Here is an 18,599-nt window from a genome sequence, read left to right on the forward strand (position 1 = left end):
GACATTTGGTACATTTTTTCCCATTTTGACCACTGATAAATGATACTGAGTACAAATACTGTGTGTAAAATTCCCATTTCATCACTCATTTCTGCCGAAAACTTCCCCTCCCTTTTATAACGTCCCACTTACCTAGACCAGAAGCTGGGAGACGCGGCCCGCGGTCCTCAGCCCTGAGCCCCAAATTCAGTGCAAATTCTATTCCCAGTGAAAACAGACATCACAAAACCTGACATTTTACCAAATATAGTAAGTCCTAAACTTTTACCCCAAGTGCTTAAATTAGTTATGGTGTCTATATATGATATTGTATATGTAATATTTGGATATTTGGACTTCATTCCTATAACACATGAGATGTACTGGTAGGAAATTGGTGAGATGATGCCAGAAGCAGGGAAAGATGAGTGCTAATATAATGAAATGAATGAAAGCTACAAATAACTTACAAAACCACAGCAGTCTGGGGCACTTTCTTACAGAGACTGAGTTCTGGTTAGGCCCTGAAGGTATCAATTTATATTAATCGATCTTATAATAAATAATTATCCATAGAATATTAAATTGGACTCATAGCACTCAGATTAAAAACACAAAGGATGTATGATATGACACAAATGTAATACACAAATATAACAAAAACATAATATGAAATTGTTAATTACTTAAGAGCATTTGCTACTTATCCAGGGCAGAAGCTGAGAAACCTGTCAACTTAACCATGTCAGTCTTAACTCTGAGCTTAGATGGAACAGCCCAGATAATAAGGCTGTCAGGACCCACAAACTTTATAGTGAAAATGAATCATTAAACATTCTCTGGAAATTGAGAAAAACCTTATTTAGAACTGCAGTCCTCAGCCTCGCAGGAAGTCACACTGAAGTCATAATGGGCTCTGAAGTGAGTCCGAGTGTAATTTTACTAGTAATATGTAAACTACCAAAGTGTGATGCACAAAAATTACAGATATACAGTCATATTAATAACATCATGGTCTTTAAATTGCATTTCAAATGCTTCCTTGTGTGGGAGCCTGAGTTTTTCAGGTGTGGCCACGGGAGGGGCTCTGTGAGCAGGCCTGTAACAGGTGTGGGGCCAAGCAGAAGGCGGGTCCCTTTGACTTGCAGACACCGAAGATAGCTTGTGTGTCAGTGTGGCTGATGGAGTCCCTGTCTGGCATTCCAAGGGACTGAGGTCCGAACTCCACATAAAAATTGCCAGAAGGAAACTAGAGCACATCTGAGCCATTCCTTGACACCCAGGAAGGCAGATGGGCGTGCACCTCCCAGAGCATAGAGGCCACCACGCTCTGTCTCCACGAGGAGGGAAAGCCGTGTCAGGAAGCCTCTTCGAAACTGGTAGAAGACACAGCTCCCAGCTCAGATGAAGTAAACTCCAAGATCCCGGGGGCTAAACAGTAATTGACACGTTACTGCCTGCAAGATCAGCCAGTGAAGGTGAAGGTCCTGTTTATGTATGTCAGATGCAGTGACATGAAATGTCATGCACTGGAAATTCCGAAGGTCAGAGTCCTCATCTGAAAGGAAAAAAACAACCACCATTTAAATACTGAACCACCGTTTGACTGTACGGCGCATAGCACTCAAACAAGTAAGACAGAGAATCTTCCAACTTGCTGCTAACGTGCGTTCAGAAACATGTAGAGGTCTCCTGTCTTTCACTGGCTTTCACACAAGCGGACTTAATCAGAGCATAGAGAGCATCTACTAAGCAGTGGACACCTGGTTCTTTGGAAGTCACAGTCACGTATATTATTAGTCATGATTATAATGATGGGGTTTCATGAACTCTGGGTCTGGTTTAGCCCTGGCTACAAACTCTCCCGGCTTAGGAAGGAGGAAGGCCCCTCTTTCCCATACCTTGATGCCATTCCTGGGCATATGGGGTCCCATGGGAAGAAAGTCTGCCCAAACCCACAGATTCCATCACTGCAGGGAATCCCAGTGCTGAGACTGTGTCTGCGGGCCCACTGGTATCCCAGAAGGCTGACCTCTGAACAAGGTCCAACGGGAGGGCCCAGCTCCCACGATGGCAGCTGCCCAGGCAGCAGCTCCTACTTCCCACACTTCTTCCTCTGAAGGAAGAGCTGGGAGTCCACTCTCTTGGTGTACATTTTATCTTTTTAGCACTTTCACTGCTTGAAGGACAGAGAACCCCAGACAATTTTCCCTGTGAACTGGGATCAAGCCAAAGTGTTAGACCATGTGATTTAACGTCATGGATTTCAGTCATCCTTGAACGGACAGAGGAAATATTTTGGGATCAGGGAGAGGGGCTCTCTCAGGTGACCCTGATACCAGATGCGAATAAAGCAGAGTTTCCACCAATGCAGAGAACCGATCTCTCTAGAAAAACATCCACAGTTGACACAAGCTATGCTGCTGTTTGCATCACATGTGCAAAGACGGAAGAAGCACAACTGTGCGTTGTTACACAGAAGCACCTCCATGTCGAGGGTCTCAAAAATCTGCTCCCAAAGTGTCCCCTGCCTTCATTCAGAATCACTGGGGATTTACTTTATGTAGCCTGTTTTTTCTCATCTATTGTAAAAATGTGATTTCATTTATTTTTTCTCTATTCATAGCCGCTGCTTCAGTCATGCTGAAAATATGTAAAAACCCCACTTGCATCTTGTTGTGAGTGTAAAATTCATACGCACAGTTATTTCACGCTGCTTAGCATAGCAATTCTCAAATTTAGAAGTTAGTTGTTTAGATGTACAGTCCATCTTTATTGAATAGCAGCACATAGTAGCTGTAGGATTTGAACTTAGTTTTTCTGGGTTGGTGAAGCCAATTTTTGACACCAGTCACTCTCATGCACTGGGCTTAGAAATGGTCATGGTCTTACTGGCCTGCTGTCCTGATGCATAGCTCATAGCTGTAGTTTATAGTTTACATGGAACACTGAATGCTTCTCATGCTAAATACATATGACATAATTTGTCCCATTTTTTAAGTTGGCCAACTTAAAAGAGTTCCTCTACACAAATGTCTATTTGAATAAAAGTTTACATTGCTTTAAACCCAGAATAATTATTTTACATTCTAAATCAGAAACCATGCACAAGTTTTTGTGTTACTTATCAGGATAATTCTATCTCCTCAGTAAAGCTTTCGAGTTCCCGCAGGCACAGACCACCTCCAATGTACGCCTCGGAAAGACCCCCTGACATTGTGCTCATGCTTGGTAAACACCGGCTGCACTGAACTGACTTGAAGCTCAGAAACGCTGTCAAAAGTCCCAGGAGTCACAGAGCTGACTTGGCCCGCTGACAAACAGAGACAGGAAGGAGCGGTCCTTGCCTTCAGTGTGACCCTTTTGCCCACGGTGAGAGGTCCACACGTCTGGCGTGGCATCCAAGGCCTCCCGCTGCCAGTCCTCAGCCCCGCCGTTAGCCTGATCACTGTCACAGCCGCAGCTCCCCGCCCCATCTGAGATGTCCTGAGCCCAGGGCTGTGGGCTCGAATGCACTGGCTGCGGCCCAGGCTCAGTGCTTTGGCCCGTCCTTCTCCCTGTCAAAGGCCGTCTCGAAGCCCTTGGTCTGTGCCTATGGAAGCCCACCTCTCTCTAACGCCAGCTTGAGTGCCCACTCCTCCTCAGAGCCCCTCAACCCTCCCCATGAGGGGGGCTCTCCTGTCCCTCCCCTGGGGCCCAGACCGCTTCACACTTTCCTTATGACCTGCCCCACATTGCAGCAGCCGTTGTGTCCCGGCAGACCGCCTTGTGTGGTCTTCTGACCCTCGTGTCTGTCACAGTTCCCGGAGACACTGGCTGCTCACGTGTTCTGGCTGAACTCAGCTGAATTTCCTCCACCCACCCTGAGGGGCGCTTACGCTAAGCTCTCCTCTTCAGTGACTTTGTCACAGAAATCACGTCTCTCGTTTACTCTAACATAACTACCCCCTAGCTCAGGGGAGGTGCGTGGCACTCAGTAGGCATTTGGGGGATGGAAAAGTGTATTGAAGGTTACTCCACCACCACCAGATGGGCGGATGGCTTTTCCTTCCGAGCCCGGGCTAAGCAGAGACTGCGTCGTGCAGCTGGCACTTGAGCACATACTCACGGTTCCTGGTGGCCCTGGCCCTGTGCTCTCAGGAGGGCCGGTCCTGGGGTGGCGGCCTGTGCAGGGCCACGTTCCAGGGCTGGTGGCAAGTCTTGGACTCATCCTGCCTGGGGACGGACCGCGGGTGCAGCCTCTGCACTGAGCCCGGGTAGATCGGAGGGGCTGCTCAGTGGCTGCACAGTGGAGGAGCCGGCAGGGAAGGCTGAGTGCTGTTGCTTAGTGATGCTCACCGCCGTCCTCACCGAGAGGGGCCACGGGCTCACAGCGGGCTGAGAGCTCGGGACCCCTCCAGGTCTGGCCCCGGTCTCACTTGCAGCCTCCTCCATCTGGGCTACAGGGCCCCACACAGCCACGTGTCCCCAGGCATGTGAGGACTCCAGGAGCTGGTGTGTGGATGAGGACAGGCCTGGTGGCTGCTCTGGAGGACGGGGGCCTGTTCTTCCTGGCCTCTCCTTGGCTTTCCCCAGTAGAATCTCAAAATGTTTTATTTCTACCCCAAAATGAATGCTTATTCTTTTGTTTAAGCACAGTTCACTCCGGACATCCCAGTTGGACCCATCCTTCCAGCCAAGGCTGCCAGCGGCCATGCCCTGCCCGGTGCTGCAAAGCCTTGCAGGTGCGACAGTGCAGCACGTCTTGGTTCATCAGGGCTCCAGCCTGTCGTTACCTCTGTTAATGCTTAATGCTTATTGCCACCTGTTTGATCACAGGCATTGTTATAACCTTCTAGCAACAAGGAATCGCTTGGAGTAGCTGTATAACACCTTCACAGCAAACAACCAGGGGTGTCAGCCAAGTCATGTCAGGCAAAAGAGAAACATTGCGCATTTTCTAATTAGCAAACCAAGAACAAAAGCGATTCACGACATGTGACCTAGAGGCACTTTCCCTTTTCAGTGTGACATATTCACTTGTTAATTATTTATTGTTGTCCTCCAGCCATTGTGCTGGTACATTCTGTAAAACTGAAGTGTAATTAAGTCCTTACACTCTGTCTTCATGAGCGTAAAGTGAAACGATGGTTAGGCAATTATTTTATTTGAGCAATGGACACAGCCAGGGAAGGTAATCCAGTTACAAGTAAGAAATCTGGGCCAGGATTATCCAGTTCAGTGACTTATAAATCCTGAAGTTACTCAACAATTTTTAATTTTTCTGATCAATTTGAGAGGTTCACATGAGCCTGCAGGACTTCCTGCCGACCCTCTGCCTACGTGAGAAAGGGCGGCGGGCTGTCAGGATGGGAGGACTTTGCCGAGGGCACCGAGACAGCAAGAAGTCGGCTACTGGACGCAAAGAATGACTCCGTATTGTAGAGACTAATACGCTAATTATCCCAATATGATCATCACCTATTGTACACAAGTACTGATAGTCAACTCTCTACCCCACAAATATGTATTATCAATCATAATATTTTAAAAAGGTGCCATGTGCAGCTATCTAATGAAAACACAGTTTTGTCCAAAGTGAGCAGCAGGAGCAAACGTTTCCCCAAACTGTCCTGCCGTGTTCCTCTCCTCCCGACTGTTGCCCTGCATGTCTCACGGGGCGCGGTGCTCGCCCTGGCCTGAGTTCTCCCCGCGACTCCAGGTTCTCAGAGGTGGAAAGGCCCAGGGGGGCTGAGGGCCTCCTGCTAACTGACCAGGTAGATTTGGGTCTCTGTGGCCTGAGAACCGGCCCGAGGCGCACTGGCTCACCCGGCAGCGGCGTCCAGCACGGCCTCCCACCCGCTTCATGCTGAATAAACACACCAGGAAGGGCAGGTGTAGACCTGACTGAACGGATGAATAGTTAGCTTTTGAATTCCTAGGCAGAAGCCTCTACCTTCCAAAGCAGTCCGGTGGGAAAGCCTGCGTTGTTTTCTCTCTTGTCTTATTTTTGCAAACAGAATGACTAAGGAGAGGGGAGAGAATCGAGGTAAAGGAGCATCCTGTTGCCTTCCCTGAAGAGATGCCAGGCAAGGCACAGAGCCGGGGACATGAGGACTGGAGACACTTACAAACACGGGCAGGAGCGGTGCTTTAAAACACCCGGTGAAACCAAACCCGTGTTCTGTGTTCCCCAGTAGGAGACTGGTCTGTGCCCACCAGGGGACACCCCATGACCCGACATTGCTCCTGTCTGAAGCCGCATGGCAGGGGCGCACCGGCCCCAGGGCAGGTGGCCTCGCGGCAAAGCTTTCTCACGCTCACTGCCCCACTGCAGGTGGCTTCCTCCTGGGTGTCCTGCGCCTGCCCAGGGCCACCCCAGCGGGAGGAAAGACAAAGAGGGAGGAAAGTGCGCAGTTCCCACCCCAGGCTCAGAGGTTCTCTCAGCTCGTGTGATCTGCCCCTGGGCCCTGGGAGAAGGTGAGACAGGGATCTTCTGAGAACATTCTGGATGGAGCTGGGGTGGGGCTAGTGGATTTAGAGAGCAGTTCTGACTCAGGCCTGGAAACAGACCTGGGAGGGAAAACAATGTTCGTTATTGATTCAGACATGAAGCTGGACACCTGCCTCACTGTGGATAAACAGTAAACAAGTGCAGGTTGGAGCAGCAGCCGCCAGGCCCTCAGGCACAGGCTCTGGAGTAGGAGGTTCTAGTGTCAGGGAGGATGCAGCAAAAGTGACCCAAAGAAACTCACTGGCAGCTGCACTCTGGGCCTTGGCTATGCTTTCGCAGGATCACGTTCCAGTGGGAGGCCCCTGATTTAATCAAGGATTGCAATGATCAAACTGCCATGACAATGGAAACATCTGTGAGGGACAATCCCCACTGTACTTGCTCCGTGCTCTTTGGTCAGGGGCCCATGCCTGTGAAATCCCTTTACATTTTAGTACCTCAAAATGAATCTCTTTTAAAACGCTCGCATACCTCTTTTTATCAAATAATGATCATCGCATGATCCACGTTTCTCTTCTTGCTTTGGCTGCCAGTAAGCTCAGGACTAATCTTAGCACCTCACAGTAACTACAGACTAGTCATAAGCCCGGGTTATCCACGCATTCACTTTCTCTTCTTTATATATTCTTAACTTTATCATTTCTGTACTTAACAGTTTTCTTTTAGATACATCTTTAATTTTTAGAAAATTTTATATAATACCTTGTGGCATACATTATTAGTCTTTATTGCTCTTTTTTAGTTGCTCTGAGCAAGCCACAAACCTGTGTTTGTTGTTAAGCACTGGGCAGTGGGCTGTGGGGATTTAAGACTGACACATCAAATCCAAAGCTCCAGTGCAGTTTAAGGGATTCCAGAAAAGTATTGTATGTTAACCTTGGTCTAGGGGATGGTTATTCTTTTTTCTGTCTTTTAAAAATTTTGTTATGCAAATATCTCCCATTCCCACACATGAAAGAAAAGATGTCCTTGCCCTTTCTAAAACCAACAGTGGAGAACTTTCGGAAAACAAAACAGAGCCCGAGGGCGTACTTATTCTTATGGTTCCTTCAGGTAGCTCTTTTACCATGTTTTACAATAACACATGGCTTTAGTTATTCTTTACGAAGTTGGAATATTCCCATTTTACACATGGAATACTAAAAAAGAGCAAGATTAAATGACTTACTTTGAAGGTGTGTTATAATTCAACATTCCCGTCTAAGCACATGCTAGGACATCAACCCCACTATGACCAAGAGGACCTGGTTATTCATCCTTCACCCACAGCCAGGCAGCGCTAGGAAGTGGTCAGCTGTCTTTCTCTAAGGCTTTCATCAGGGTTCTTCACATCCACAAATGTTTCTTATCAAAAAGTCCAAAGAGGGCCGGCCCGTGGCTGACTCGGGAGAGTGCGGTGCTGATGACACCAAGGCCACAGGTTTGGATCCCATACAGGGATGGCTGGTTAGCTCACTTGGGAGAGCGTGGTGCTGACAACACCAAGTCAAGGGTTAGGATCCCCTTACCGGTCATCTCTAAAAAAAAAAAAAAAGTCCAAAGAATGAAGAAAACAGAAAAGTCCACATTGCAAGAGGCAGTCTTGCAGAGAGACATGAGAATGAGGGAAGACCGCGGTGGTGACAAACACAGGCATGATTGCAGATGGCACGCAACATGGAGCACTTGTCCTGTGACCACCTCCACTGTGTGAATGGTGAGGTATCCTGTTTGAAATTATTCCTGAAGACTTCCAGTGGTCTATAGCAGGCTAAATCACTTATTTGATGGTGTGTGTGCGGGGATCCATGTGAGTATTTAGAATAAAGGTTTTTAGACAGGAAGTGAATTCATGAAATACTTGCATTTATTTAGAAACTCATACTCTGTAAGTTTCCAGAACATAAACTCTAGTCTGGTTTTGTCACTTACTGACTCTGGGAGGCAAAGTCAGTGACTCATCTAGAACCATTTATAAAGTTTATGGTGCTAGAAGTTTAAAAGTTTGTACTCGTCTGCAAAATTATGGGGTTAGACTACATTATTTTAAGCAGTCTCCCAATTCTTAAAAACAACAGAAACATGGGGATGTCTGTGATTAGGCACGTTCTAGTTGGCTGGTTGTCCTCAGAGCCGTTTTCTTTTGCATCTGAAATTAAATTTACTGATACCTTCATGTGTACTCTTGATCTCTGTCAATAAGAGGGTGGACTGAAAATTTGTTAGAATAGAAAAACATTACACAAAAGTGAAATGATATAATCTTCAGAATGGCTGAATGTTGCTGAAATAGTTGTGAAGAATCAACTGTCCACCCCGAGGAATCTTCAAATAAAGCTCTTCTGCTGAAGCCTTCCAGGTTGGTCTGGCTCGACTGTGACCGTCACATTTCTGTGTGTATTTCCTCTTCCTCTACTTGGCTTGTCTGTGCCAGAGACAGAGGCTTGATCGAGCTCTTGGACTCCACATACTCAACAGCTCCGTAAGCCACCATGGTCACACTCAGGACTCCCACCAGGATGTAGAGTTTGACACTGACACATAAAAATGTGCTGTACCCAAAGGCAATGACGAATCCCAGGGCTTCCCAGAGGCGGTAATTGGCAAAGGCAGCTTCCTTGTTCTTGTCAAACAGAACACCATAGAGAGCTGCAGAGGAGAGACCAGAATTAAAACATCACAACAAACCTTGAACGTGACCTTTTTTCATTACTGCTGAAAAGAATGTAGCTTTCCAACTGCCCAATTTTTCCAACAAAATCAGGCCCCTTTTCTTTAAAAAAACAAAAACGGAATCATTTCACTATGTGAATTATAGCAGGTCAGGTGACATCCCCTAGCAGCAAAGAATCACTGTATGTATTAGAAACAGAATTTGTGAAAAGTTAGCACTAGGAGTCTCACTAGAGCCCACCCCTCACTTTGTGGATAAGAAAAACAAAACTTGGGATGCAACTGGCTTAAGATGAGGCAAGAGTGGAGAAAAAATTACTCTTACTCAGCAGCAATCAACTCAGGAGACAGACTTCTGTGACCAAATGTGTGGGGATTTCTCCCCAACAGCAAGTGTGTAGCAGTTCTGCAGGGGACACTGCTGGGTGCGCTCCATTCAATCCCGACACTATCTGCCTGGAGACAGCGTCAGATCCCACAGGCCACGGGCTCAGCCCCCACTTCTGGTGCCAGCTGTAAGCTACAGGTTGTCATACCTGTTCCTCCGACTGTCTGGCTACAAACTGGGGTTCACACAACACCCTTCTTAATTTGCTGAGCGGCCCACAAAAATCAGGGAAACACTTATGCTGACCCATTTATTATAACGATGCATGGGGCGAGGTATGGGGGAAGGGCCACAGTGCTTCCATGCCCTCCCGGCACCACCCTCCAGGAACCTCCACGAGTTTAGCTTCTGGAAGCTCTCCGAACCCTGTTCCTCTAGGTTTTTATGGAGGCTTCATTACATCGGCATGATTGATTAAATCATTGGCCACTGGCAATCAACTAAACCTTCAGTCCCCTCCTGCCACCCCATCCTGAGGTTGGGTGTGGCTGAAAGTCCTGCCTTGGTCTTTCCAGTGACCAGGTGATCAGCCCCTATCTGGAGCTACCTGGGGCCTGCCAGCCATCAGTCAATCATTAGCACATAAAACAACCCACTCTGGAGACTGTAAGAATGTTAGGAGTTGTACACCAGGAGACAGGGAAGAAGACCAAATGTGTATCTCATAATGTCGCACACAACCACTCACTGACATCCAACAGCAAAGACAAACAGAAGTAGCAACCACATCTGGGAGAGACCTTTATCCTTCACTCAGGGAGTGCTGTCAGAACTCGCACCTGAGCTTAGCAGGTAAGTGAGCTCAACCTCAGAATTTTCAGATGACCATGGCAGTCAACACGATTACTGTTGTACATGACTTTAATTCCTATCTGGAGACTCTCAGAGCAAAAGAGGTCACTAAGTGAGGCTCCATCAAAGGACTCCCACCTATGCCTTGACAAAAGGACCAGAATCAATTAAAGTAGCCTTCAAGGACTAGTATTAACACCTGGGGGGAGAAATGACCTAAGTCTGTCTTATGAGCTGGATTGTGTCTCCCAAATTGAAGTCCTAACCCCCAGGAACTCAGAATGTGACCCTATTTGGAGACAGGGCCTTCACAGAGGTAAAGTGAAACGAGGCCCTTAGGATGGGCCCTAGTCAGATCTTCACAGGAACAGAGGATCAAGACACAGACACACACAGAGGGATGACCACACGAGGACAGCGTGGAGGTGCCCTCTGTAAGCCCAGGAGAGAGGTCTCATGAGAACCCAGCCCTGCCACACCTCATCCTGGACTTCTGCCCCAGGACTGCGGGAACTGTCTGCAGTTTAAGTGTGTGGCCTTTGTTACCACGGCCTGATCTGGTGCACGCAGCCTGGCAAATGCCTCTAGATGAAGGCAACCAGCTTTCCATTCCTGATCCCCGCGTGGAGCCCCCGTCTCCGTGACAGGACCAGGCAGCAGGTGTGTCTGCATGGTGGCAGTTAGGAAGATGGACGCACTGACTCCTGAGGACCTTCCTGAGCCCCCGTGTCCTGATGCCAGCCCCATCCTGCTGCCTGTCCCCAAGCCACCAGCCCTGCTCCCGGCAGCCCCGGCACCTGCCAACCCCTGGCAGGCTCCCCCCTCCAGCAGTGTGAAGGGCGCGAGGCCGGGGCTGGCCCAGGAGCGGTGCTCCAGCCCATCTGCCCTGGGTGACCGTGGTACGGTCCCAGCCCACCGTCCAGCTCCCTCGTTCTCCAGAAACAGGAGACTGGCACTGGGGAGAGTCCCCCACCCACAGGAACAGGAAGGCTTGGGTGCCCATGTTGCTGGGGCATGCCAGGCGGCCCCGGTGCCACTCTGGGGAAGCACCTTGTGCGAAGGGGACATAATGCCTTGGGGAAGGTCAGAGGGGCCTCCCGTGGGATGCTGGCAGGGGCAGGGCCAGGCCGAGGGTGACAGGCCACCCCAGACCCCAGACACTCTGCACCGCAGGAGACCTTAGGCAGCACATAGGGCTTTAACTTCGTTTTGAAGAACGCAGCTTCCCAGAGGAGTCTCAGACTGTGAGCTCCGTAAGTTCCCCAGGACAGGGACTACTTCTAAGAGTGTGAGGCACGCACGGAGACACGTCTTTCTGTCTTTCTGAAGCACACGGACAGCTCACCTTGGCGAGGAACGGGAGGGTCGGGATGAGGCCTGGGCTGCCCTGCCGCGTGCCACCCTGCCATGTGCCAACCTGCCATGTGCCAACCTGCCATGTGCCACCCTGTCACATGCCCCCCCTTCCATGCACCTGCAGGGTGTCGCGAGGGACAATGGCCCAGGCCTGAATGAGATCGACCTCCAGGAGGGGCTTCCTGGCATCTGTTCCCCCGTGGCCCGTCCACCATGGGGATCTCGGGAGGATGAGGCCACCGCCGCCTCGGGAAACAGATGATGTCACTGAGAGAGGAATTCAGTCCAAGAAGGAAACCCCCCAGATACCGAAGGCCCTGCACTCGCGGGTGAGCTTTCTTGGCAGCGGGAGCTCGTTTGGCAACACCGAGTGTGGATGTGCCGTGGACAAGGCCCACGAAGGACATCCCACTAAAACCTATCTCTGGATTTAAAGAGTGGGGGAGAGCAGACAATCTCAGTGTTTACTGATTGGTTTTTGCACAAAATAACTCATATCACAAATTTTCCACTACTGCTGAGGACTAACAAATACAGTCTGCCCCAGGAGTGTTCTCCACGTAGAGCCACAGTATTTACATTGTAGGCAGCATGTGCATGTTTGGAAAATCAAGAAGCTCTTGGGACACTCAGAAGAAGCTGCCCTTCATGCCTGAGAGTCTGCAAAGATCCCACCTTAATAAAAGCAGTGATCCAAAGAGAATCAAATAAAAAAATTGAGACTATTCTAGAGATCTCTTGTCTTTCTCTTGAGAGTGACTCTTAAAAGTGAGTCCAAAGAAGGAAATCCAAGCTGAGATGCTGCAGTTTCAAGTGGTGGAGTACTTCATGTTCTGCGGCTAAAAGGGCCCCAGCGCACCCTCAGCAGGTTGTAGAACTAGAACAAAGACATCCCCATTTCATGAATCCTCCAACAATTTCAAGCTAACTTTTTCAGTCTATAGGTCGGATTTCAAGGGTTTCAAGATAAAATTTAGATCGGGTGGAGCTAATTAGAAATCACTGTGCTCTACGATAAGGGACTCACTGTCCCGTCTCTCTTGATGAGGCTCTGGTTGGTTTAAGTCCAGTTCAGCTTCTTCAGTAGCCACGTGCCCCTAAACTTTCTGAGATTTTTCATAAACTTAAACTTTCTGGGCCTCCACGGCGTCATATGCCAAATGAAGAACCTGACATTCTCTAAGTCTGGTTCCAAAATTGGTGCCCTAGTGAGGAGATCCACAAAGGCGAGAAAGGTCTAGAATGTCTGCTAGCTCACATCCTTGTGCTCAAATAGCTTGGATGTGTTTGGGAGGCGGGAGGAGTCCCCCAGGGCAGGGGACTGGGAACCCAGAAGGTGGCCAGAAAGCAGACTCTGCCTTTGGCTGCATGACAGAACTGAGAAGGCCTGAGATGTGCCTGGGCACGGGATGGGGGGAGGGACCCTCTCTCGACCTTCTGTCCCGAGCACGGCTCTGCCCAAAGTAAGCTGCACCCAAATCAGCAGAAGAAGCCAAAGGCCCAGGCAATGCAGCCAGAAAATGCAGAGAGGGGCTCTGGGGGGATACCATTTGCCCCACTCGGGAATACATGAGTGATGCCAAGCCAGCCCGAGGAGGAGATGTCAACGCCAGTAATAATTAAACAATGGCTGGCTTTTCAGGGAATTACTTAAGATATGGTTCCTATTTTAATCCAAACATAAAGCAACAAATCTATCATGTCAGATTGCACTAATATATTAGCAGTCAATGACATGGTGGGGAAGGACGTAGAAAAGGAAAGGAGACTGAAAGCAGGATTTCACCACGTCTGAAATTACTGTGCGTGTGTACTAGGACCGAACAAGAGCGTAAGTGGGTTTTATATAGTCGGAACCAGGGTTCTGACCGTCAGAAAAGGAGGTGACATCCGCAAGGGGAGGTTTGGCATGGCCCTGCAGAGCTGCACAGGATGGGGCAGCAGTGGACCTCGTGTCTCGCGCTGTAAGCACAGACAGAGGCAGAAGTAAATACAGATGTGTGTGTGCACACGGGTGGACACATGCACATGTCTCTGCATGGCACCTGCTGAGGGCCCAGAAACAACGCCATCTCGGCAGTGACAAGCACAGCCGCACTCAGCCCTGGTTTCTAAGATCATCTGCAACAAACAATGCGGGCTCCTTGCAGAAATGCAGATTCCAGGGCCAGAGCAGGGAAAACACAAGAGTGCCTGGGACATATCATAATGCCAGAAAGTAAGTACTAAAACAATACATATATGTGTGGCATGTTGAAAGGACACAGGAGCCAATGTGCAAGATCTCATGATGGCCGATACCGGAGCCACTCAGCCGCAGGACAAGCAATGCAGCATTGCACTGTAGCCCGGGGATAAAATAAGGATGCGGGCCCACGCCAGTGTAGACAAATGTGAATAAAGAGGTAAAGCAGGGAGAAGGGGCAGCCGTTCCCAACAGAAGAACCATGAGGAACATAGGCAGACATTCCTCTCTTGGAGGTGGAGATTAAGCCCCTCCATGGTTGGCTAGACTTGGTGACTCGCTCCCACGGAGTTGACTGTACTGGGGAAACTGAGCAGACACCACGGGGACCCTGTCCATGACCAAGGTTAACGTCATCCGTGGGAATCCATGTTGCCCCCACGTATCCTGCTATAATGGGATGAGAAAGGTGCTTTGCTCTGGGGTCTTCCTCCCCAAAGCCACAGCCCAACCGAGCCACGAGAAAACGTCGGTCATCCCAAATTAAGGGACTGTCTAAAAAATGCAATGCTCTTCAAAAGTACTAAAGTCATGAAAAACAAGGAAAAATGAGAAACTGTCACAGACTAAGGAGACGTGACAACTAAGCACAATGTGGTGTTCCGGATGGGGTCCTGGAGCAGAAAAAAGAGCATGTGTGGGAAAACCCAAAGAAAGCCTGAACTTTCACTAACTGTGATATACCAATGCTAAATTCTTGGTTTTGGTGAACATTCCACGACTGTGGAAGACATTTAGCATTACGGAGACTGGGCAGAGGGTCTGTGGGACTCTTTGTACTATCTTTGCAACTTTTTTTAAAATAGAAAGTTTATTTAAGAAGAAAAAGGCATCGCTATCAGGCTGACCTATCTGCCTCGTCTTCTAAGGTAGCGCAGGTCGAAGTGACCGAGATGCTGGCCTGTCCTCGGATGCCAGGATGTGGCTGAGAAGTCAGCCTGTCTTGCTTGGTTGAAGTCAGATCAAATGAACAGGGCATGTATTAGTCCGTTTCTGTTGCTTATAAGGAAATACATGGAACTGGGTATTTTATAAAGAAAACGAAATTTAGTGCTTACAGTTTCCGAGACTGGGAAGTCCAAAGCCCAGGGAACGTAGCTGGTGAAGGTCTTGGTGGTGGTGACAGAAGTGCCAGGGTATCACATTGTGAAAACGGCCGAGCAGAGAGGGCGAGAGGCCAACTTCCTCATCCTCTCTTATTGTAAAACCCTCCGAACCGCGCCCCTGACCACCATTTTTAATCCACTCACTACAGCATGACCCTGCAATCTAATCACCTCCTCGAGGCTCCACCTTTCCATTACCGTAGTAAGATTTCCCACCCTCAAAAGTTACAGTGGGGGATGAAGCTTCTAATACATAAAACTTGGGGGACACAATTCAAGCTTCAGTGAGTTTTGGGGGACATAATTCAATCCACTGCAGTGCATTTAAGAGAAGTCATATTTTTTGAAATCATTAACCTGAAAACAGCCCCTTTGGCAGCCAATAGGGCAAGAGAGTATTTTTCGCCTTGACATTCTGTATCTTCAAGGCAGCGCATTGGCGCGTGAGGGTTGCCATGGCAACTGTGCCCTTCTTCATTAACTGTCAGAGTGAATAAGCAACCAGGAGTCTGGGCACCGACCTACTGCTGCAAAGACTGGAGGAGCTCCTGGAGCCCAGTGGGGACCATCGAGCAGTGGGTCTCACAGTCCTGCCCAGGAAGGAGGGCTCGAATGGTCAAGTCACCCGACTGAAGTGACGACTAAAAGGGACAGTCAGAGTGCGCTGAATTTTACTCAGTTCTATTAATTAGGAAAGTATGTGGCCCACATATTTTCTGAAAAGAAAGATGCACATTCAGGGATAATAGGATTCAAAATCTAACTTCCTATTTAAAAAAAACAAAAATGAGAGAAAGCTGTTCTTGAGATGTGGCCAAAGCTACAAAGAATTTCCTGTTTTTTTAAAACAATAGAAGGTGCATGGAGCAGGAGCCTGCAGAAGCCGCAGCTGTGCTCTTCAGGTGAAGTTGCTTGGAGGCAGCAGGGGAGACGAGGGCCTTGGTGGCCCCCAGGCCAGCAAGACCACTAATAGGGTTCCCGTGGACCCACATAGGACCAAGGAGCCACAACAACTGAAAAAAAGGATCCCCTCAGAGGCCGGTGAGTCATCACAAGGGACCAGTGCACGGCCCATCCCTTGGTAAGTGTTTGTAGCATGGGTGGTGCCACTGGGGGAACACTGGGCACAGCAAGGACAGCCGACCTGCCCCCCAATCAGCGCAGGACCACTCAGAGGAGACTGGTCAGGAATATAGAATTTCTTGGGGTGCAGTTTGATGAAAAGACTCAGACCCAGATCAGAGATTCTACAGAACCCAGATCCACCAGGTCTCTGGAGAGCCAGAAATACCTACAAGGTCAACCATTAAAACCTGAGCTGCACAAAAAGTCTTCCCTAGGGAAAGAGCAACAAAGCAGCAATTTAGCTCAACCACACAGCTCAAGTACTGGTGCCCACAGGAAGTTCCCCTGTTTTAGAAGTAAGCAAAGGACAAAAAATTAGTTCTGGCCCAGGCACACCACTGGCACCTCAGGGCCCACCAGGGACATGAGGCATGGAGCCAGGGACCAGACAACCCCGTCACAACCAGGCACACCACCAATGCCAAGGAGCCTGCCAAAAACATCACCTCCATGTGGGTGACCCACCACAGTCACTACAATAACTGTGGCTGGCTGCTGCAAAAGCGGCTAGATGTCACAACTGCCATGCAGATGGTCCACCAGCCTCCAGAGTGCATTGACACAAGGAAAGTCACCAGCAGAGAGGATGTCTCTCTCCACGAAGCTCATTCCAGAGTGACAGAAGAAGCATCTGCTCTACGGTAATACTGGGGGACCTGAACACACCTCTCAGCATTGGACAGATCATCTAGGCAAGAAATCAATGGAGTAACCATTGCTCTTTCAGAAAGAGAGAAAAATTCTAGGGTAAGTAGAGGGGGGAGGGGAGAGATTGGACAAGGGGCATAAAGAGCAAGTACAATTTGTGACAGTATATTTGCTAGTAATATTGATATGATCAACATATGTCAACATTGAACCCCAAAAGTATGTATAATCAATTATGATTCAATAAAAGTAAAAACAAAAACAAAAACAAAAACAAACCAACAGAGAATGGAGGTCTTAGGGATGTGCCATACTGCCTGGTGCCCGTTGGAAAGCTGGGGAGCCAGCCTGCGCGGATGGCAGCGTTAAAACGTCACTCCTCGCTGAGACGACCAAAAGTGTAGGCTCCAAAAGAAATTCTCAAAAACATAACTATTTTCCCCAACAACTGTTTTAACTTTGGAAAAAAATACTTTTACCAGTACAAAAAGATAGAATTATTGTATGGAATATTGTGGGGCTATTTACCCCAGTCCCTTACTTTACTTTTAACGTGTAAATACTTTGTAAAATTCAGATGAGTTCAGAGAGCCACTTTGCATGTTGAGATGGCACTTGCTTTTGGAGGCTTCAGTAAGATACTGGATGTCTTTCACACCTCCATGGGGATGTGGAAATAAATTCTCTCTGAAGCTGATTGGGTAAGCACCTAGGATTCCTTCAGCGATGTGACATGCCACTAGAGTACAGTTCCGGGCTGCCAAGAAAAGCTCTGGTACGTTTCTGTTCATTTCCCTCCCACTGAATCAGTGTCTGCTCTGTTCAGTGGTACCGCAGCCAGGCCTGCAAGTAGCTCTGGTCTAGTCCCTCTGGGCTAGTGACCTCAATCCAGACAAATCAGATTAGGGCACTGTGCCAAGTACACCTTCATCATTTGGCGCAGAACTTCAGTAAAGCCACCTGCATGACAGAGGCAGCAGAAAAGATTGTGAAACACAAACCCCTTAAATCCAACATTTGTGCAGGTATGTTCAAAGACACATTCTGCAGCTGGGCGGTCTGTAAGTAGGCAGCACATTCAGATAACAAGAAAGAAGCCACCCTGGGGTTTTTAGTCCATGATCTTTGAGGTAATTTGTCCTTTTTTACGCTCAGGTGTAGGGGAGCGACCAGGCCTCCCATCCCTGGAGCATCGGTCTTATTTGTGGATTTGCTTTATCCGATTTCTAGTCCCGAGTGCTCCCTGGATAGAGACAGAACGATGACGTCTCTCTCAAAGGGAGGAGGGTCTCCTCTGAGCCCTGCCCACCTCCGAGGGGACCCTCAATCTCATGTTATTAGCATCCGCTTGACACCCAGGCGCCCTACGTGGGTTTCGTGGCAAACTCAGGGCTGAGGGTCCCACCTTCATGCTGACACCTGTCATTTCCATCCACCTCTCAAAATGCATCCCTCCAGCCACGGTCCTCCCACTGATGCCACCACATGTCTCCCAGCCTCCCACTCTGCCCCTAGTGACCTCCTTCCAAAACCCTTTCTGCTCGGAAAACATAACCAAACCCAGTGAGGAACACCCCGACATTTCCATCCTTCACGAATGCCACTGGCTTCCATGTCGGCCTCTCCAGGACAAGCCATCTGAGCCCGCTGCTCCCCGCTCTGGTGCCTGCTGGAGACGGCGCATGCTGTGGCCGCCCCGGCCCTCGTGAAGGAACCTCTGCTCCCCCCTCCTTCGGCAGGGGCTCCGGCTTCTCCCTTCCCCCCCCAACCCCGCCGGTCATGACACTTCATTCAGTGAGGACTGTGGTATTTGGC

The 18,599-nt window shown here is 49.0% G+C and overlaps 1 protein-coding gene across 2 annotated transcripts in view; it reads right to left on the reverse strand.

The window, feature by feature from the left end:
• Positions 1-8,834: 8,834 nt before the first annotated feature.
• Positions 8,835-18,599, reverse strand: part of UNC93A (unc-93 homolog A) — a 32,946-nt gene continuing 23,181 nt past the window's right edge. For both annotated transcript variants that reach the window (XM_063098429.1, XM_063098428.1), the window contains one exon: positions 8,835-9,100. In XM_063098429.1, coding sequence (XP_062954499.1) covers positions 8,835-9,100 — 266 coding nt within the window. The remainder of the gene's footprint in view (positions 9,101-18,599) is intronic.

Source organism: Cynocephalus volans, chromosome 5 (assembly GCF_027409185.1).
Source record: "Cynocephalus volans isolate mCynVol1 chromosome 5, mCynVol1.pri, whole genome shotgun sequence".
NCBI classification, from domain to species: Eukaryota; Metazoa; Chordata; class Mammalia; order Dermoptera; family Cynocephalidae; genus Cynocephalus; species Cynocephalus volans.